The sequence below is a fragment of the Staurois parvus genome, unplaced genomic scaffold (genome assembly GCF_062004578.1).
Source record: "Staurois parvus isolate SC_StPar_1 unplaced genomic scaffold, SC_StPar_1.0 ptg000019l, whole genome shotgun sequence".
NCBI classification, from domain to species: Eukaryota; Metazoa; Chordata; class Amphibia; order Anura; family Ranidae; genus Staurois; species Staurois parvus.
In genome coordinates, this window is record NW_028317815.1 from 13024602 (window position 1) to 13046922 (window position 22321).

The window sequence follows — 22321 nt, forward strand, 5'->3', positions numbered from 1 at the left end:
ACCTTGCAGAAAATGTAAAAAATAAGAATAAACATTAAATAAATGAAAATGAAAGCACCCTGAAAAAAAGGACTGCAAGGGGGGAACCAGCAGCTCTGAATTGTGAGAACACGTTGGGGGAGGTACAATTCAGTATGTAGCCCACCACACTACAATCCATAGTAAAAACAACTCATTTTCCTTACACAAACAGTTATGTCTCTTGACACTGCTTCAGAGCTGAAAAATGACTGCTGGGTATCTCTCTTATAGTTCAGGGGCTGGCACAAAACAAAGGCCCCATTATTGGTCATTCTATACATCAATACAAAACACATGTTTACAATACATATAGTACATTACATTTAAATATACAAATAGCAGTCAAGAAATTGTACTTGTTTATAACACCTGTCTTCTAGTCACCCTGAAAGCTGGTGGGCTCTGTAATGCCAACTTCAACCAGCCCTTGTGGAGAGCCTAATCCAACCCATCCACCTTCCTGTTCATCAAGGTTACCAAAGTTAGGCATAAACAACCATGACAAGTTTCAGGGCTCCCAGGGTGCTTTGTAAGACCTCTGGATTCCTTCCATTAATATCATCTGCAATTTACTTCTAACATAAGAGTTTTTAAATTTGTGCTCTGTTCGCTCATGACTATTTTACATCATAATGGAGATGTATCAGAATGAAAGTTAAAAAGCGGTACTTGACCCAAAACATAAAAATGTAATATTTTTCAGCTTACATTCATTAGATGTGGTGGCTGTCTCAGTTTTCTTTTCTTTGGCTTTTCCCTATGCTATCACCTGTAACATCTGACCAGTAACACACCTCCACTATTAGTGAGACAGAGCTCTGAAGGAGTGAGCACAGGATGCACAACAGACACAAAAGCATTGTTAACCTTGTGCGGGATGGGGGAAGGGGAATGTTAAATGTATTATTCGATTTAAAAACAGTTAGTAATTGAAGCCAAACTCCAGGTCACACTTTATAACCACTTACAGCAAACAGTTTTTTTTCCTTTTGGAATAAAGGTCTTACAAGAAAAAATGAAAGCAGACATTTTAACAGTGCTAAATAGTTTGTCTCATCCATGTAACATACATTTTGCTGGCGAGCTTGAGCTTTTGAAAAACTGGCCACATCACCAGATGAAAGGTAGAAAAAAGAAAACCTAAAAAAGAAACTGAATACAGCCATCGCATCTAAGAACCGGTAAGCTGCAATATAGTACATTTTAGTTTTTTGGTTTAATACTGCTCCATTCTCATTCAGTATTCCTTTTATTAACAGACTGCATGAAAACACTCATTTCCCAGATGGTGAGCAGCCTGTGGCAACAACAGTTGAACCTGCACTTCAGTATTTAGAATTTCAAAGTACTGTTCACCCATTACACTAAAAGATAGGTGAGTGCATTAATGTAAGTGAAAGAAAGTAACAAAGGGTAAACAAAAAAAACATTGAAAGTATCAAATCTAAATGTCATGCTCCTTTTGAAATGATGAAATTCATTTTCAAAACTATTTTAGCTACACATATATCAAAAAATTATTTCTCTGGATAAATGCCTTGGAACTGAAAACAAATTAAGAAAAAGAACAGGACAACATTTCCACACCTGATGCTGTGTTAGGGAATGGAATAGAAATGTTAATATCTATCACACAAATAAAAACAATACATTAGAACTAATATAAAAACTATACACTATACTACTCCCTATCACAAAATGCAGCAAAACAAAATGTGTTTTTAAGCAAAGAAACTCTAAATGTAATGCTCTTAACGTTAAAATTCAGAAAAAGTTGGTCTGTTTATGGACATTGAGCTCAAAGCTCTGTCTATACTGGAAACCTACCCAGCACAGACCACATAATGGTCAAGGCACTGGTAACGTAACTGGTTGCTGTGAGAGGCTGTTTGCAGTTGTAAGAACAGGAACATTTTTGAGTTTTTAACATTTATCATTTCTGCTCAGTTTTAAGGTAATCTTGCATTTTATTTTAATTACAGGTATGCTTTAAAGATTAGACTAATGTTTTTAATACCTGCGGTAAATGCAGCTAATTCACACCGGAAGTGCTGAGCTAATTTTTCTGATTTCAGTTTTTATTGTTAGGAAGCATTACTGAGGTTAACAGTTGCTTCAGCTGCCAGTGTGCTTGCTTGTTATACTCACTGTGGAAACTAAGGGTTAATCCTCTGCATTGTGTAAAAAGGCTGTTTGATCCTGTCTTCTCTAATCGTCTCTTTTTTCCACAGTCCCTAATCCATCTGCTGATAGTACAGAACCCTTGGAGGCACTCTGCACATGCTCAGTTTGATGTGTATTGCTATCACAGAGAGTCAGGGATCATGCAGCCTCATAGGATAGTCAGAGGAGAATGAAAACTCCTCCAACAAGCTTTAACCAGTGCTTGGCTGGCCACTGATAGAAGCCACAAGACTGCTATATACTGCTGATGAGAAAAGGTATTTAGTAGTTTATATTTACTAAAAATATTTGCATTTCCATGTCCTGTGTACTGCATCTTTTTCCAGAGCAGCCTGTATGTCTCCTGAGGTTACCTGTGGGTTTTTTTGTGTCCTGAACAATTCTACTGGCAGTTGTGGCTGCAACCTTTCTTGGTCTACCTGACCTTGGCTTGATATCAAGAGATCCTTGAATTTTCCACTTCTTAATAAGTGATTGAACAGTACTAACTGGCATTTCAAGTCTTTGGATATCTTTTTATATCTTTTTCCATCTTTATAAACTTCCATTACCTTGTTACACAGGTCTTTTGACAGTTCTTTTTCTGCTCCCCATGGCTCAGTATCTAGCCTGCTCAGTGCATCCACGTGAGTGCTAACAAACTCATTGACTATTTATACACAGACACTAATTGGTATTTAGAAAGCCGCAAATGTGAGAAATTAACCTTTAATTGCCATTTTAACCTGTGTGTGTCACCCTATGTGTCTTTACCAAGGCCAAACATTCCAGGGTATGTAAACTTTTGATCAGGGCCATCTGGTTGATTTTTGTCTTTGTTGATTTGAAAAGGAGCCAAACAACTAGGTAATAATAAGTGGCTTCATATGATAACTATCATTAAATGAAAGACAGGTTTTTTGCATGATCAGTCATATTTTCAATATTAATGCCAAAATGTCACAATTTCTGCCAGGGTATGCAAACGTTTGAGCACAATTATACTTTTAAATGCCTTAATGAATAGCAGTTCCCAGATAACACATAATAAAATATTTAGGCCTGTGAAACCTTTCTGGGAAGCTTGGTAAACAGATTTATTGTAAAGTGAAGGATTGCAGAAATAATAGTAATAGTAAACTTTCCTTAGAATTACAAGCCTAACTAATTAAGAACATTAGCATAATGGCATCAAACTGATTCAACACTTAAAGCTGGTGTTATCATAAAAAAGTATATTTCCCTCACTTCAAATAGAGAAGTTGCAAGTTAATTAACAGATACAAATCAATAACAAACAAGCAATGCATAAATTATTTAGCAATAGTTAAGGTCAGCTTCATCAAAATTAAAACCTGCTGCTATTTAAAAATCTCTCTCTATCTACATATATATATATATATATATATATATATATATATCATGTTAATATCAAACATAATCTGTCCGAATAGTGTGGTATCTGCAATATGGTATTCATTAAACTTATTGATCAGCTAAGTAAAAGAAAGGCCCAAGCCAGTATCAGATTACAAAATGTGCTATTGTCCTTAGTCAGTTTAAAAATGAGTTTGCTAATGCCAAACAATTTTTACTACATTAGCAGCAGGCTTTACATTTAGTGGTAGCTGTCCCTTATAATGTACCAATTACTTACCCACAATGAAGGCTACTATATATTTAGACAATAGTGACAAGATAGCCCAAATATTGGGTCACGTTAAAAAAATAGTATTTTGTACTTAATATAAAATCCTTCTCTCTGAGTTCATTTGGAACACAGAATTCAGACATATTTGGGTTATACTGCTGCCTATGGGAGAATTTGGACACGGGAAAAACCACCTGGTATAACTCCTCCCACGCCTCAGTTTTATAACAGAGTAATGTGAGAGCAAGACCATAAACACAGAGGGATGGGACCAGTGACCCTACATGAATTTGAAGAAAAGGGTTTTAAAGGAGAGTACAAAAATCCTGTTTTCTTTTTTGTTCTTTGAGGGACACAAGATTCAGAGACAAGTGGGATATCCAAAAGCAGTGCAGCTGAGTTGTGGGCTACACAGCAAACAAAACACCAACAGGTCCAACAAAAAAAAAACTGAGAAAGCCTGCAGCTCAAGGAGCTGCCTGAAAGACCTTACATCTAAAGTTTGCATTAGCAGAGACCTTAACATCCACCTGTTATAACTTAGAAAACATGTAAACAGAAGACCAGGTGACAGCCATGCAAATCTGGGAAACAGCTGCTGATGCCGAAAAAGCCAGAGTGCACCTTGAGAGGAATGGGTTGAATCTTATCCTTAAAGTGGTATTAAACTCAAAACCAAAAATGGTGAAATGAGTAACTAATTTCCTTTTAGGGAGAATGACAACAAGAGAGTCAATCCTTCTAATGGAGGCATTGACTGAGAGGTTTACATGCACAGTTTGAACCACATCCAGACAATGACGGTAAATCTCCTTCTGATGTTCCAGAGCTGGATAGAAGGATGGGAGGATATTGTCTTGGTTAAGGTGAAAGGCTGAAACTACCTTGGGAATGAAGAAGGCTCTGAGCCTTAACATCACCTTGTGCATATGCAAGACCAGTAAAGGTTCACCAGTGCAGACACGCCTCACAGAGGTGATGGCAACAAAGAATATAACTCTGTGTTTGAGCATGGAAAGGAGAATATGCCTATTGGTTCAAAAAGTGTTTTCTGAACTGTTGAGAGAATAAAATTCCAATGCCATGGGGACACAAGTGGATACACAGAGAGAGCTACACAAGAGACACTCTCTACAAAAGTCCTAATCAAAGAACGAGTCGATCACAATCATAAATGCTGATAGCCATCCCCAAATGTTGATGCAGACCTGGTTGTAAAAATGGTAAGATTTGTCCCACAATTCCCAGTATTCTTTGAGATACTCAGAATTTTTTCTTCACACCAAAATATGCCTTCCGCGTACTAGAACTTCTGGGAAATATAATTTCTGGGTTTAAACATCATAGGGATCACAGAGTCAGAAAGATCTGGGCTTTAACAGCCATGCCATTAAAGCCAGCAACCATGACTCAAGAGCCCACAGAGTGTCTGCCAGGAGTCTGATCGGGCCACAGTATCGAAGGTGAAAAACAGGTTGTACTGATCTCATATAGCAACCAGGGCATCCAGTGCTTCTGCCAGAGGATCTCTGCACCTGGAGACAAGCCTGTCCAGTTAAACCTGGGATGTGAATGGTGTGTAGGGCTGAAACAGAAATGATGTCAAAGAAAGACTCTTTTCACTACTGGTTCCTCCTTGTTGGTTGATGTATGCCACTGCCTTGGTATTGTCTGAATGGGTGCTGATTGGAAGATCCTCCAGTCAGGATGTCCAGATTTGTAGAGACAGCCTTCTTCTTCATAAAAACCTCCTCAAAACAGTTATTGGGTCGCAAAACATTTGGGAAGTGTAAACAGTTAATCAGGATGTTTTCACTAAGCATACACAACTTCTGGAAATAGCATGTGCATTGAAAACGTTTTGGTAATCTTAGGTCCTCTCAGGGACGCTAGACTAGTGACAGCATTAGTAGAAATTATAGGCTGCACCTCATCTTTAAGTTGGAATGCCCCATACAAAATAAGAGCTAAAATGGTTTCTCCAAGCCTGTGAGTTATGGCAGATGCCTGCCTCCCTAGGGACAACTTCATTTGACAAGGATTTTCAAGATTCTTCATCAGAAACAGCTTCTGCAACAAAAGGCTTAGAGACTGCTAAGCCTGCAGACAGATCAGATATAGATTCTGCAAGGGAATGTGTTGTGGTATGCTTATGTCATCTGCAGTCAGAGTCACCAATTAACATTGCAATTTGGCTCAGAAAATCCTGCATAGCTCTGGTAAAATTGTAAAGAGTTAAATTTGAAGAGGGGTCACACCCAATAAAGCCAAAGAGAAATAGTAGGTAGTAAGAGAACCCAAATGTTTCCAAATCCTGTGTTCCTCAAAAAATGAAAAACAAAATTGGTATAATATAATAACACTGTTTAAAGGGCAATTCTGTGTAGTAATGCTTGAAAAACTATTATAGCAGTGCAAACTGGATTTACCAATATATGCCAATTGTTGACTACTTGACTACTATGAACATCTGAATATCACTGCACTTCATACAGTCTTGTATCCACTGTAGGTAATTAAATGGTACGAAAACTGTTATTTTACAGCCGAATACAAACACTGCACCACAAATACATATGTTTAAATAAGGAATACATACCTCCTATTTTTGACATTGATGATAGCTTTAGATGTCCCCAAACACTGTGGCCTTGACATTATCAAAAAGGGTCGCCAACTGATCGACAGTTTATTTTGGGAAAAACCGGCGGAAAATACCATTGCTAACAAGCTAATGAATGAGGGGAACATTGCGAATCATAACAACGTTGCTCAAATTCATTGGCTCGTTGGCAATGCCATCAGCCATGTTTCAGTGGACCAAGAATGTGAAAGCAGATGATTCCCTGGTGAACTTTGATGTCGTTTATGCAGTAATTAACTCTGAACAATCACATTCCAAAAACAGAGGCACTACATATGCAGATCAAACAGTTTAAAAGTGATAAACAGAAAAATGCTTGAAACTGAAGCCTTTAAAGATATTTGTCATGAATGAAGAGCATAATGACATTGAAAATCTTAGTTAATTAACCGACTGTCCACTTAATTAACAAAGACTGTTGCAAAAATGTATAGTTTAACACTGGCATGACAAATGACTTGCAAGATATGACTTGAAGGAAGAACAATATCTGATCTTTATTTACTGCTCTTTCAGAGATGCTATTTTTGATGGGATAAATGCAATAAAATGCTTCCTAATTAATAAGTTATTAACTACAATTTCATGTTAGTCACTAAAAACTCTGATCAGAAGAACAGCAACAGATAAAATATGTTTGCAGACATGATTCCCAGTTGAATATCAAGTATAAAGAATTACAAAATAATGTCTAATTGTCCTTCTATTTATTCAAGTAAATCAAGAAATGAAAATTAAATATCATTGTAAACAAAGTGGAGCTAAAATGAAGCCTCAGTTCAAGAAGGTTCTAGAAGCTGTACGAAAAAAATAATTACTTGAATATACAAAAGTAATACTTATTACAATAACAAGTATAAATGGTAGATGCCTTTGTTTTAAAAAAACAAAACAAAAAAACCCAGAAAACTCAATAATTAATCTAATTTATTCAAAATATAAAGTAGCAATTCAAACAAAGCTAAGGAACACACATTCTTTTTATTATTACTACATGCTTATGAGGGAGCTTTACATAAGATCTTTGATATAAGGTATTTTACAGATCAACCACAATAAGTTAAATGGTGGTCTCCATTAACTGATTTATGGCTACAAACATGTTACGATTTCTCCCAAAATATTACCGATTCTGTCTTCTTCAAACATGAACCAGAAAGCTGCATTGATAAAGGCAGTATACTGTATATGCAAGGAAATATGCAGTAAGATTATTAATACTTCTACATTATGGTTTAAAACAATGCACAGAAAAATTTGAAGTAGTATCCAAATTCCAAAAGTGAAATTGGTAGCCACTTTTGCTAACAAAGTCAGTTGTTTGAAATTATCCAGACTATCTCCATAACTTCTAAATAATGTATTCCAAGAAATGAAAATTAAATTGTCTGGTACATGGCATTGTTTTTCTATAGGTATACAAGGCCCAACTATTAAACATGTAAAGTTAGAAACACTGACTATCTTGAAGTAAAGATTTTCCATTGGTATCATCACCTATGCTCAAGCAACTGAATAGCAAACATAACGATGTCTGCCACCACTACTTAAGTTTACTTTCCTATGAATTCCTTAATTCATTCCAGTAAAGTCATCACCTCCCTGATACCAACCATAAGCTACTTTTCAACCTTCAACTCTAATCCTCTCCTTCCTGACTCCACTCCATTTATTTTGACACTTGCTGAAAAAGAGATGTTACATGGGAGGTATTGTAAAATAGACACAAGAGTCAGTCAGCTGGGACAATAGAAAGAAGTATATCCAGCAATACGTAAAGTACAGCACTTTTCTTATTTTCAAATTGATCCAAACAAAAAGTAGCGTTACCTGCAAACTGTTTTATCAAAAATAGTAGTAGATTTAAATAAGACCCAAAAGTATTTGATTGTTGTATGTGAGTAGTTCTTCAACAGCTATCAACAGATTCAAAACCATACTTTTCTAATGTTAGAGATTTGCATATTCCACTGTGTTGACTATACTAAAAACAATCATGACACCATAGTTAATCGAAAAATGCATGATTCCATAAATTACTTGCTTAACAGCTTTGTAGATCTAATATTTTCTTCACATAACATCATCAAAATGTACAGTGTTGATGTTGGATAACTATTGATTAATATAAATCAGGGGTCTCCAAACTTTCTAAACCAATGGCCAGTTTACTGTCCTTCAGACTTTGGGTGGGGGGTGGGAGCAGGCTGTGGTCAGTTTGAGTAGAAAATGTTCTGGCATCAGTGAGAGTAAAAAATGTCACATCTTTGGTATTAGGGGAATTATTAGTGCCACATCATTTGGTGTCAGTGGGAAGAATAGTGCCCCATTGTTGGTGTCAGTGAGAAAAATAGTGCCTGATCACTGGTGTCAGTGAGAGGAAGAGTGCCCCATCATTGATGCCATTGGAAAGAATAGTTCTCAATCATTGGTGTCAGTGGAAGGACTAGTGCCCTATCATTGATGCCAGTGGAAGGTTACATTCCTGATTACTGGTGTCAGTGGAAGGGATAGTGCCCCATTAATGTTGTCAGTGCAGAAATTATTGCCCGTTTGCTGGAGTTAGTGGGAGGAATAGTGCAAACAAAGGGCCCCGGGTGCAGTTTGGAGACCACTGATAAAAATGATTGATGCAAATTAAGAATTAATCATATATAGTTAATTAATTAAAATAACTTTCTTTTTTGTGTATACCTACTTTCTATAGTCTGCTCTGATGTCTGAGGTTGTGGTTAAAAACAAAAAAACAAAAAAAAACCTTTTTTAAAAAATGCAGTTTAGTCAGCATTCTAATGAAAACAAAGAACAGTCTAAAACCAGTAAAATTAATTTTAATAAGAAGTGTTCTGCATTTTATTTCAAAATCTCTAGAGTGTTCTATGAAATGCGAGTAAAGTCTGTTGTTTCTCTACAAAAAAGAAAGCAAAGACATATACAAGCTGATTTAACAAAAGATAAGTATTAACAAAAGACAAACTTTAAGATATATAAAGAAATTATTATGAGTTCATGTTGTACAAACTTTGTTTCTATGTAAAGTTTGTAATGACATGAAATGGCGCAGACAAACCTCACTACATATGCTTTTCTGCTTCCTCTCACAATGCAATCACCAACAATAGATGCCTGTCTGAGTGTATCCAAGGGTTGCAACTTGGGAGCAGTTCTGCACCACCTGGTGGGCTGTGCTGGTGAACACCAAGCAACTCCTTAACCACTTTTCTTCCAAGGTATGTTTATAAACGGCATGGTAGACATGTGGTTACATCAAGCTCACTGCCACCGCTGTAGCAGTGAGCTTGGTACTGGCATTAAGAGTCTGAGAACTGCCACTGCTGTAGTTGTGAGCTTGGTACTGGCATTGAGAGTCTGAGAACTGCCACTGCTGTAGTTGTGAGCTTGGTACTGGCATTGAGAGTCTGAGAAGGGCCTTCTGAGAAAAATAATCTGGCAGCTCTAGAACCGTCCGTTTACTTTTATGGGGCTCTCAAAGTGCTCCCTCCACCCCCCTGCCGGCAGCACCCGTTGTGGTTCCGGGGCTCTCACATTCCTCCGTGGAGCCCAGGACCACAGGAAACAGCTTGTCCAGTAAGAGCAGGAGGAACCGGGGGAGCATTCATTCCCAAATCCCTCCTGCAACTAATGACCCTGGAAGTGATGTACTACTTATAGTGTAGCTGAAAATGCAGATATTCAAACATAATCTAATAGGCCCCCAATGTCTCCATAAAGAGACCTGCTCATGCTATTACACAAGGGGCTTGTTAGCCCCCTTTTAATAGCAATAAAGAAAACAAAATTAAAAAGTATTTTAAAACGTTGTTTAAACTAACTGAAATCATTAAAAAGAAAATGTTAATACACACCTGTCACCCCCTCCCCCCACCTCATAAAAAGCGTGTATGCAGATTACTTGTTATGATTATTGTTAATACTGCCAATGTTTACATATTGCTTATACTGTTTAGAGGCTTAGTTCACTTTTAAGAACATGTTATACATTCAACCTGTACCTCAACCCTCACCCCCTGATCAGCGCACTTGTAGTCTATTGACACTTCCTCCAGCTTTTTACCTGAAAGCCCGTATGAAAGTACAATCAGAAAACTGGAGGAAGTATCTACAGGAGCCTGACATTGCACCCGCAATTGGCCCTGGACCTGATGTAGTCAGGATCAGTGGTTCAGGAGCTGTATGTGAGCTGCCCATAGCTGAGCCTGGACACTGTGGTTATAAGAAACCTCTGAAACATGGACCTGAAACAGCCACCACTGCTCCTTCTTATAGGGATTAGAGGATTAAATTACATTGGTCATCAGATTGGATTCTGCCACCATCAGGAAATGTAGCAAAGGTGTTTTTAGGCAGCACCTCTTCAAAGTACTGCATTATGGGCTTACTTTGGAATGTTACCATCAGATTAGCCAATTTACCCTTGTATTGAGGATGTATTAGGGGTCACCCAGCAGCGGTGCCTCATTTTGATGACCTATGTGCAGGCATTTGAACATAAAAGGCCTAATTTTTCACAAATTTCTTGTAGCAGAGAACGCCTGGTTTTAAGGAGTCAAAGAATGAACCCAGTGAGGAGCAGGCAGTACAAATAACTGCTCTGTCACCATCTGAAAAGACATGTGGTGGTACCAGCCAGCTCCATAGGTGTGCCCCATCTTGCATCTTTCCCAGTCGCCTGAAGACTGAAACAGTGTGTCGTGAAAGACACGAAGTGTCCCTGCCCATATGTACTGGACCACATGTCAATTGTACCCTGCCACTGACAGTGCAGTCCATTAGCACAGACATGTAATTTACATGCTCATGAAAGGTAGAAATTGTCTTCTGGGTAAAATAACCGTGACTGGTTTAGCTACTACTTCCACATGTAAATTTGGGCCTAATAGCACTTGATTAAAAGATCAGGTATTGCAGCCAAAACTATATTGAAATGAATGCGATTAGGGTGTTGCAGCTGACTTTAAGCCAAACTAAATGCAAACATTGAATAAATCAATTACATTAATAAAATGTGATGCCAGAATATGGTGTTGTTGACACCGTGCACGAAGCATGCAGTTTAGAGTTTTAGAGATGTTTATTTCAAGGAAACCCCCTGCAGTAGTGAAGTAAAACTTAAAAAAAAAAATATATATATACAACAATCTTGTAATAAACACCTAATAACATGCTCCAAAATAGATTGTCCTCTGAAGCAGTGATGTAAAATTAAAATAAAAAATTATATACAACAATCTTGTAATAAGTACCTCATAATGTGTTCCAAAACAGCATAATTGTACCATGAAAATTACAGTAAAAAGTTGGCAAACAATCTTGAGGCTAGCATCAATTTCTTAAATATATATGTTCAATGGCTGAAAAATTTAAAGAGCAGAAATTGTGTATTTCTACCATCCTATTAAAATGTACTGCATCCTGATTCTCCTGCTATTAGCAATCAAATAACCATAAAATCAAATAACCAATTTTAAAAATTTAATATAAACAAACAAATGTGATACATTTAAGACATAATATATATTGTTGCATTTGATAAAACAAGCTTACTTACATGGATCAGATTTGGAAAATGTGTCTCTGTCCAAAAGGTTCCTGTATGGAAAAAATAGATTTATTTCTATTATTCAGCATTTTTTTAGAGAACTGTACAGTACTGCAAGAATTATACATAAATACAAGGTCACTTACTTTTTAAAGAAAAAAAGTTAAAGTGATTCTAAACCTTTATTTTTTAAAATAACAAATGTTATTGCACAGAGTAGCCCTGATGCTCCTCTGCTCCTCTTCTGGGGTCCCTTGCTGGCACAGGAGCTCGAGATTGGGATCAGGTAAGTATAAGGGGGAGGGCTTGGCAGATATCCTGGACACAGAAGGTTTTTTACCTAGGCTTTAGAACCACTTTAATTCACTAAAGCGTAATGTATGCAGTACATACATTTACCTTTTTGTTTTACTTTTTCAACTGAACTTTTTCTTATTTTTCAGTTCACCTTTTCCATAAGATTTTATTGTTCCCAAGTCTGCTAAAAACTAGCAGCATTCCACTGAATGATGCAGACAACATCCACTAGTCTCAACAGAAAAGTTAAAAAAATGGCCACGTTCACAATATTTTACTGCAATAGGTAATCCAGGCCCAAATTGACATCTCCTGTTATGTTTTATCATATAGTTCCTGTTTTTTGTACTAATCATGTCTATTCGGTATGCAAGAGTGTATGCATAACAATTACTGAACAGATTTTTGCTTCATAAAGTGTTACTAAACCCACAACAGTATGTATATGCAGTAACGCATGCTTGTTATACTCACTGTGGAACCTAATGGGTTAATCCTTCATGTCATTTTTCACATGACTGTCATATTGACTGTCATATGCCTTTAAATGTTATCAGTGTTTTTACTCTGCTCCTCCCTTTCCTTTAGTTTAGCTAATGTTGCTTAGATAGCCCTCCCCCCTTCCCAGAGATGCATTGCAGTTAGCCTCATGGCATGGAGCAAGACACAGTATGTTCTTTTGAACTATGGAATTTCATTGTTGTAAGATTCTCTCAGTTTATGATCTACAAGATGTCATTCTCATTGAGTCACTGACTGTGGACCCCAACTGAGGTTGAAGTTATCGCTATCTCATCACAACTGTAAGTTACAGAGATCACACTATCAATGCTTAGATTGGACACACAGAACACTCCACATTGTGTAAAAAGGCGGTATGATCCTGTCTTCTCTGATCTTCCCCTTCTTCTACTGTCCCTCATCCATCTGCTGATAGGACAAAGCCTTGGGGCAAGCTGCATGTGCTCAATTTAGTGTGTATTGCTAGAGAGGTTTTTTTTTTTTTCTTGGGAGGGTGCATGTGATCAGCACAGGGCTAATCAGCACTGTCCAGAGAGAGGGTCAGGGGTCCTGCAGTCTCATAAGACAAATCAAGGGAGAATGAAAATTCCTCCTACAAGCTTTAACCAGTGCTCTGCTGGACACTGATAGAAGTCACAAGATTGCTATATACTGCTGATGAGAAAAGGTATTTAGCAGTTTATCTTTACTAAAATAATTTTCATGTACTATGGGAGACCAGATATAGTGAATACAGGGTCCTTGGTTTAGTAACACTCTAAAGCACACCCTTCATGAGAAAATGATGTAGGCTATCATTGCCCACCTCTTTTTTAAATGGTTAGTTTCCTAGTTGTCCTGCCTATACATTGGCTTCAGTGCTTTTTGAGTTACTGTCGCAGAAAAAAAGTATATAAAGAATTGTGGAAGTTTTCTGACACTCATTTGGAACATGCGTTTTCTGTATGTAAGGATTAAATTTTAAAACTAGATACAGCTAGGCAGCTAGTCAAAAAAGGCAGTAATGACAGCTCCTATACTTCTCTTATGGCTGGTGGTAATTGTGAGATTTATTGGCGTGCGTAAGCAGAACACAGCACCTTTTTGAGGAGTAAAGTATTTGCTTATGACAAGAATAATTATAATTGCACACCTGTTTTTTTATGAAGGTAAACTGAACATACTGATCCAAAAAAAAGTATACTAGGATAAAATAATGAATACAGTTAATGCCTAAGTGCAGCCAAAATAAAAAAAACAAAAATGAAAAATCAGCACAAAGGATATTACTTTAAGTCAACCTAAAGTCAGTAGAATGTGTCCTTTGTTCATATGTCTTTTCTTTCAGAGGAAATCTTCCTCTCCATGCCCCCATTCTGTAATCTTCCGGTGCGACAAAGAGTTAAAAAACTAAGAGCTGGAACTTGGAATAGACCCCCAGCAGAGGTAATGAGTCAGTCAACAGTAAGTGGATTCCAACACAATTGGGATAAACATAGATCTATACTCAGACAAAAAAAGTTAAACATATATAAATAAAAATTTAAAAAGGGCAGACTCAATGGACCATTTGGTCTTTTTCTGCCATCACTCCTCTTGGTTTCTATGTTTTTTTGACAAATATCTTTATGTTAAAACTGGGACAATATGTTCTACTCAACTTAAAGCTCAGCACTGGCAAGCAGCTTTTTGGAAAATGTTAAAGTTATCCTAAACTGAATCTGTGTGAGACCTATGGCTTTGAGAATGAGTCAACTCTGATGACTAACATAAATGCTTTGCAAGTGTGGTCACAGCAAGTGTGTTTCTTTATTTGAGTTGTGGTCTCTTAAAGGGGGACAGCTGAGTATTCAGAGGTTCTCACCCATGAAGGGTGAGCAAATTCAGGGTAGTACACTTGGAGGGGGGAGGACTGATTTACAGTGCTCTCGAGATTGGCAAGTCCTTGTTTGGAGGATGTTTGAAGGAAGCTTGGAAAGACTCTTGGGGTTGAAAAGAGCCTTCAAATCCTGATTATGGAGACTTTGGCCCTGAGGGGGTTAAACCACCTGCAATGGAAGCTTAAAAAGGGTCAGGAAGGAGTAAGCACCTGTCTGTCAGGGAGTGTGGAGTGGTTCACAGCTGTGAGGAAGTGGACTCTCTGGAGACTGAGACATGGTTTTGATGAGCTCCTGCAGCCTTTGTGGTATTCCTGAAGCAAATGGGAAAAGCCAAACCCTACTGTGGGGCTTGTATAGTGGTGATCAGCCCTTCTCTTGTTTTGACTGTACCAGGATTATGGACTGTTTGTTTCACTTTTGCTGAAGAAAGCTGTTTTTTTGTTTATGTCTCTTGAAAGAATAATAAAGACTGTTCACTTTGACAAGTGGCTGGCTGGTGATCTGGAGCTCTCCATATCACAGTACATATAGTTTCACTGCTCACATTTTCTTTAACAATACCTAAAGTTAGGTTACCTAACCTAAGCTGGGCTAGCCATAGACATGAAGATTTCTCTTGTTCAGCCCCCTTGCTAGCTGAAGAAGAGAAATCAACACTAAATAGTGTGGATGGAGGAATCTCCCCTGGCAGCTATTTTGACAGACACTGTTCTTATAGCACAATACATGAGCAGTGACTGCATATGATAGGTTGCCATCAATTTTTGGCTGAGAATTTTCTGCCTGACTCCTTCAGTTTTCACACCAAAGTTTGTTGAGCCAGGTGATGCCAACATGGACAACCACAACTCGACTTTCAGCCAATTCAACAGGATATGGCCAAAATTCAAGCAGTGTATGGCCAGCATTAAAGTGTTTTCCCAATTTTCAGTGTCAGTTAATGATCACAACAGTATTTAATAAGACATGAAATATTCCATTATGCTCTTTGCTCTGAGAAACAGCTGTCCCTGGCCAGTTTCAATGCGGATATCTGCTAGTAATATTCACAGTTGGCCATCACAAGTGCACCTGTGCCTGCATGCCAATTCATGTACACATGTATTATTGTGTTATTATGGAAACACAGTCCCCTGTTTGATGTGCAGTCTTTAACAGACCCTGATCCATGTTGAGTATGCCACCTAATAAAGAGTATGCTTTTCCTGAGGGGAACTTCACAACCTGCTACCCTGGAAATTATAAGTATATTGTTTGAAAGATAAAACAGGATTGTTATACTCACCATAAAATCCTTTTCTTGGAGTTCATATAGGGACACAAGATCGGCAGAATCAGGAACACTGGGTTTTACTACTGACTTTAGGAGCAATGGAACACTAGCATTCAAAAAAACTAATGGACAGTCAAGTATACCCTTCCCACTCCAATGACGCTTTCTCAGTTTTTAGAAAGTTTAGGAAGATCATAAACAACGGTGACCTCCAAGGACTTGCCTTGTGTGCAAAAATCCTGATTTAAATGTTCATCAAGGGACACAAGATCAGTAGAATCAGAAACATTGGGACACCCCAAAGCAGTCTGAACAAGAAGAGGGCAACACAGCGCTAATATCTCAATAAAAGACAACAGTAAAATGCACTGTAGGTTGCCAGCAGCTTAAAGAGCTGCCTGCAGGACATTACATCCGTAAGTTGCATCTGCAGATGTCTAAACATTCTTTTGGTAAAGCTTAGGAAGCATGTTAAGGAGGATGAGGGAGCAGCCTTTCAAACCTGGGAAACATGATGATGACAATCCCAGGATGTTCAGACAGATCTGTGGAGTGTGTCTTACCTGGAAACAGTGGAATCTTACACTTAAAGTGATACTAAAATATATATATATAATAAAGTTATACTTATCTGCTCTGTGCAATCGTTTTGCACAAGGCAGCTCCAATCCTCCTCTTCTTGGGTCCCCTGCCAATGTTCCTGGTAGCCTCCCAGCTGAGTACCCTCAGAGCCCAGAGAAAGCTGCTTACTCTGAGGGCACTCGTGCGTGCTTGCTCCTGAGCCACCTCAGTGTATCTGTGAGGCACACAGAGCGCTGCTAAGCCCTCCCCCCACTCCCTCCTGTCTTCAATTGACAGCCAGCTGCTGTTTTCAGCCAATGAGGACGGAGACACCCAGGAGAGTCACTTCCCTCATGTACAGCACTAGATCGTGATTGGGTTCGGGTAAGTATTGGGGGGGCTGAAGGAGACTCTGCACACAGGTTTCTTGCCTTCATGCAGAGAATGCATGAAGGTAACAAACCTTTAGCTTTTAGGACCGCTATAAGCTGGCAGGCCTATAAAATTACCTGTTTGAACCACCATGAAATTGTGGAATGTGAAGCAAGCTCTTCATTACTGGGACCTTCATGAATGATGAAAATCTAGTCAGTCTGTCAGAAGGAAGATGTAGAGAGATAGACACAAATTGTTGTAACCACATCCATCTACAGTACTAGCAAGGAGTTGGGAGTGATTCCTTCTTCCTTTACCTGCTGTGTGTATTGAATACATCTAGTCACTGTCAGATCCTGTGTTCCTGTTTCCCCTGAAGACATCATTTCTGACAAAATGCACATAGGGGCATGCGATCTGGCGTCACTACACATATGTGATGCATGGAAGAATTTGATGATCTTTATTTCTTCTGCTGCTTTGTGAATGCATTATGTGTACAATAAATTTAGATCATTTTATGGAGTTACGTTACTGTAGGTATGGCCTTTTCTTTGATGAGATTCATATAACACGAGCATTCCCATAAGTGAAGAGGAATAAACTGGGGCTGTTGAAGAGATTCCCTTTCCGGCTACCACCTGCTTAATATTATTAAAGAGCAATTGTGAGATCCATAATAAAAGGTCTTTGGATTCAGAGGTATTTTTTGTGGTGGTAGTGGTGATTTTGGAGTGTCCCTGATGGTGATTCACTGTGTGTTGGAAAACTTAAGTGGTCACAAGAAGTCATTATTACAAATTATATAATTCTAGCAGACTTTTACCTAATATTTCACAAACGGGGTGGTGGACCTAAAGTGATACTAAACGCACACTATGTCATTTACATGATCCCTTCTCTTTCTGCATGTGGATAATGGCACTGTCATTATTTTAATTAAAAAAAAATCTCTAAGTAACTTTTCCTAATCGATATACTTCTGTCACATGACCAAGCTCTTTCCCAGCCTGTCTGCAGGGAAACATAAGCAAGAGGAGCTTCTATTCCTCAGCTGCTGGTAACATGTTCAAAATAAAAGCCGCCCACCACCCTATAGTAGAACTACTGCTACAGGGCGGCAAAATCACATATATACGTGCTTTGCATTTCCAGGTAGGGGGCATGCTCATGCACCGCCCTACCCGCTCCACCCTACCTGCACCGCCATTGGCGGCTACGGATGTCATTTATCGGGTCCCAGCCAGAGATTCCCCGCCGGCACCCAGTGATTGCCGTTCAACACTGACAGGGGAGAGACCTGTGTGTAAACAATACAGGTCTCTCTCCTGCCAGCAAGAACATGCTCTCTGTGCAGAGCAGAGAAATACACAGCAGCATGTTTCCCTAGTAAAAAACACACAGCACATAATATAAAACAGCACACAGTTAACCCTTTGATCACTCCAGATGTTAACCCCGTCCTGCCCAGTATAGTTAGTACAGTGTCAGTGCTTTTTATTAGCACTGATCAATGTATTAGTGTCATTGGGATGCCAGTGGCAGTTAGTCAGTTCCCAGCCAGTATCAGAATGCCCATAGCAGTCCCGCTATAATTTGCTGATTGCTGCCATTACTAGTGTAAAAAAAAAACTATTTGTAGACACTATAACTTTCACGTAAACCAATTGATTTACACATATTGGATTTTTTTCTAGCAAAAACATGTGACAGAATACATTTTGGCCTAAACTTATGATGAAATTTAGTTTTTTTTAATTTTGTTACTGGATAGGTTTTATAGCAAAAAGTAAAAAATATTGTTTGTTTTTTTTTAAGTCTTTTTGTGTTTATAGCGCAAAAAAAAAACCATACAGGTGATCAAATACCATCAAAAGAAAGCTCTATTTGTGGAAAAAAGGACATAAATTTCATTTATTTACAGCGTTGCATGCTCACGCAATTGTCAGTTACAGTAATGCAGCAGCATTCCGCAAAAAATGGCCTGGTCAGGAAGGGGGGGGGGGGTAAATCCTCTGGAGGGCAAGTGGTTAGGAAACAGAGTAAAAATAATTAATATCTTTATTATTTTTTGTTAATAACTGGGTGTGGGTGGATTTCTGCCAGTCATAAACTGTGTCACACCCATCCAGCCTGAGTCTTAGAATAACAGGGATATGAAGCCTCCATCAATCAAGATGTAATATCCCACCCCTATTGTGTTCAGCTGCTTAGTGGGCATGAAGGAGGAAGGGTGGGAGCTGTCACTTATCACTGTGTATACGCCCACATATGTGACTCTATAATCAAATGGGCTGCTCAGGTGTGATAGAGAGGAAATGCTCAGCATAGAAACTCACTGCAACTGAGCAACTGAGCATGTGCATTAGCTGCCAACACTGTTCTGCAAAATCCCCAACTGCATTGAGGGCACAAAAGGGGAAGATAGAGAACAGCAGGATCAGAAAATGAATCCATAGTGAATGGGTGAGTATAAATAGCATGTAATACAGCATTTGATAGTTTTTATGATTTGGGTTTAGTGACACCTTAAAGCGGAGCTCCACCCAAAAGGGGAAGTTCTGCTTTAAATCTTTGTGCCCCGCTCCCCATTATGGACTGGCACCTTTGGGGAGCAGGTCCCATGACTCTGACAGGTACCCGCTCCCACTTCCACTGCGATCGCCCAGGCGATTGGAAGCGGAAGTTGACACATGACAGGTGCCAGAAGACTACGGGGCCATTCACAAAGCGCAGTGCTTTTCGCGCATGCGCATTGGGTACCTGGCTGTGAAGCCGCAAGCTGTCACAGCCGAGTGCCCACACTGAAGATGTCAGTACTAGGAAGAAAAGACAGCCGGTGAAACCAGCCATGATGAGGACACCGCTGGACCAAGGGATAAGTACTGTATTTTAAAAGTCAGCAGCTAGTTTTCGTAGCTGATTTTTTTTTTCAGGTGGAACTCCACTTTAAGTATGTTTTGAGATTGTGTTTGGAGTTTGCACTGAGTTTGTTTCTATTGCATTTACTATTGTATTATACTCACTATTCATAAAGGGATAAGACTGAACATGTATTTATGTAGACATATTTGAAGTATCTGTTGAGGAAGGGGGAAGTAGCTATTTTGAGCGTGATACTAGTTACACATTTTTTAAGTTGGTTTAAATATTTTTTGTTGATATTCCTTTGACGTTTTTTGATTGCATTAGTACAGAGTTCACTAGGGTTTAGTATATTAATCAAATCAATGGGCTGCAAAATCGCACCGCACGGGACCACGTTCCTCTGTGAATCATGTGTGAACCAGTCCTGATATGGTTGAAGAGCTGCAGCTAGGTGGGAATAGCTAGGTGGGAATAATATAGTTGGAGACCATGGGCACTATTATTATTTATACAGTACATCTATACCACCAGAGCTAGCATCCTTAGCAAATGCCTTTTACCATCTTGCTGGTAACTAAGGCTCCATGTACACTGCAGCCGATAAATACGTTTAGGAGCTTTTCTGCATTTTTTTCAGCAGCCCCTGAACTCTCCCTAATGTTTTCCTATGTGCCCATGTACACATCATCATTTACAGTCATTTACAGGCAGTTGAGTTTACAGTCGGTTTTTTTGAACGCAACAAAATTGCGTTCAGGAGTAGATTTTATTAGCGTTTCAAAAGCCAAATGCTTGTAAACGTAGCTAACCGTGTTTATGAACGTTTGCGGTTAAAACTTTTTTTTAACTCTTCCATTTCCAGATGCTGTCCAGAGCCTTTTTTCATCATGAAAAATGCACGCAAAGAGTTTTTCCGGTATTCAAATGGACCCGGTACACCAAACTTTGAGGTTTCACATGAAAGAAAATATGTTAAGACACTGCTGCACAAATTTCTGCACAGAAATGAGCTGGAACACATCCAAACACCACAAAAAAAAAAAGACAGCTAACCTCAACAAATACTGCTCTGTCTGTTTCTGCTCTCTATTTCTCTCAAAATGTCTGAAATAGTTACTTTTTTACTGTTTTTCAGTGCATTCTGGAAATTTCGGAAGGTCTCCTGAGGTTATCTTAAAAAACGCTTTTAAATGCAAATGCTCATAAAAACGCGCATAAACGTGGTATGCAAATGCAACTAAACAGACGTTTTTCAGCAGTCAGTTTTCATCGTTCAGAAGTGTCCCGTGTACATGGAGCCTAAAGATATACTCCTTCATCCCTACTCAGCATTTTTGGATCTTCTGCCCAAGAGAGACATTCTAACATTTTCCTCACCTCTAACACTATACAACATTTCCAGTTTTGGGATTCAAAATACCATGTAGGACTACTTGTGCTAATGGAAACTTATTCAACTTTTTTCTTTAAAAATTGTATACGCTGTCAGCAGCTCACCTCCCCTCTGCCTCCTCAGAGCATTTAAAGACTGAAGGAAAATGTAAGGACTTCCAAAGCTGATCTTCGGTTAAAAATACTGTTTATGTTGACATGCAAGGAGATGCTGGCACAAGTATGCATATCTGGCAAGTCAAATCTCATCTGCATACTTGTTCTGAGTAAAATACTCAGTATAGGAGACAGAAGGCTGTATGACAGATAGGTAACTAGTATTTGCAGGATTAGAAGTCAGCAATGGCATACATCACATTAACTTGTTTCAGTTGTCAAATGCATCTTTTTTTTGGAGTTGAAGCCCTATAGAGCTCAATGGACCATACAGACAACGCTACCGAGTTCCATTCTGCGTGCTTCAGTGACAGCCTGAAGCAGGCAGAGCACAGATGGAATTTTGGCAGGATATCAGACATGCTCTAAACTTCCATTCTCATTAGTCTTTAAGGGAATGTATAAATATATACACATTAAAAAATAAATATATATATCTACACATACATATTATATACATACAGTATACACACACAAATATTTATGTAAATGAACTTAAAGAGCATGTCAAACCAACATTTCATATTCCTGATATGTGCCTGCTATACCATGTGCTTGTATAAAAAAGTAACCCGTTCTCTTTGTATTGCTTCCTTTGTGTGAAATACCTGATATTCCTGACAGTCCCACTGCGTTCCTGTTAAAAACTGACCATTAGCATGAGAGAACCACCTGGTCAATTTTCTGGCTATGCTGGGAGCTAATCCAATGTGATCAGGCTGATGCTGATATGTCTCCCCTACACAGCCATTTACTGGGAAGATCAGTGTGCTGCTGTTTGTCCTCCCTGAACTCCTTATACAGTATGTGATCACTTATAAGAAAGGTAAAAAATGCATTTATAATGTTTTTTGTACCTATACATAAATGTTTTGCCTTTCATTTCTATTTTAAACTGAATGGGTTGTTTTGCAAGGTTAGGGTTCACATATACTTTAATGAAAATGAATCCTGCTTACACAGTGGTTGTGATTTACTA

At 38.6% G+C, this 22321-nt stretch overlaps 1 protein-coding gene across 1 annotated transcript in view; it reads right to left on the minus strand.

Moving 5' to 3' along the window:
- CPNE8 (copine 8) overlaps positions 1–22321 on the minus strand; it is a 325161-nt gene that overhangs the window by 199486 nt on the left and 103354 nt on the right. Inside the window, exon 2 of the mRNA XM_089684926.1 lies at positions 12049–12089. Coding sequence (XP_089541052.1) covers positions 12049–12089 — 41 coding nt within the window. The remainder of the gene's footprint in view (positions 1–12048; positions 12090–22321) is intronic.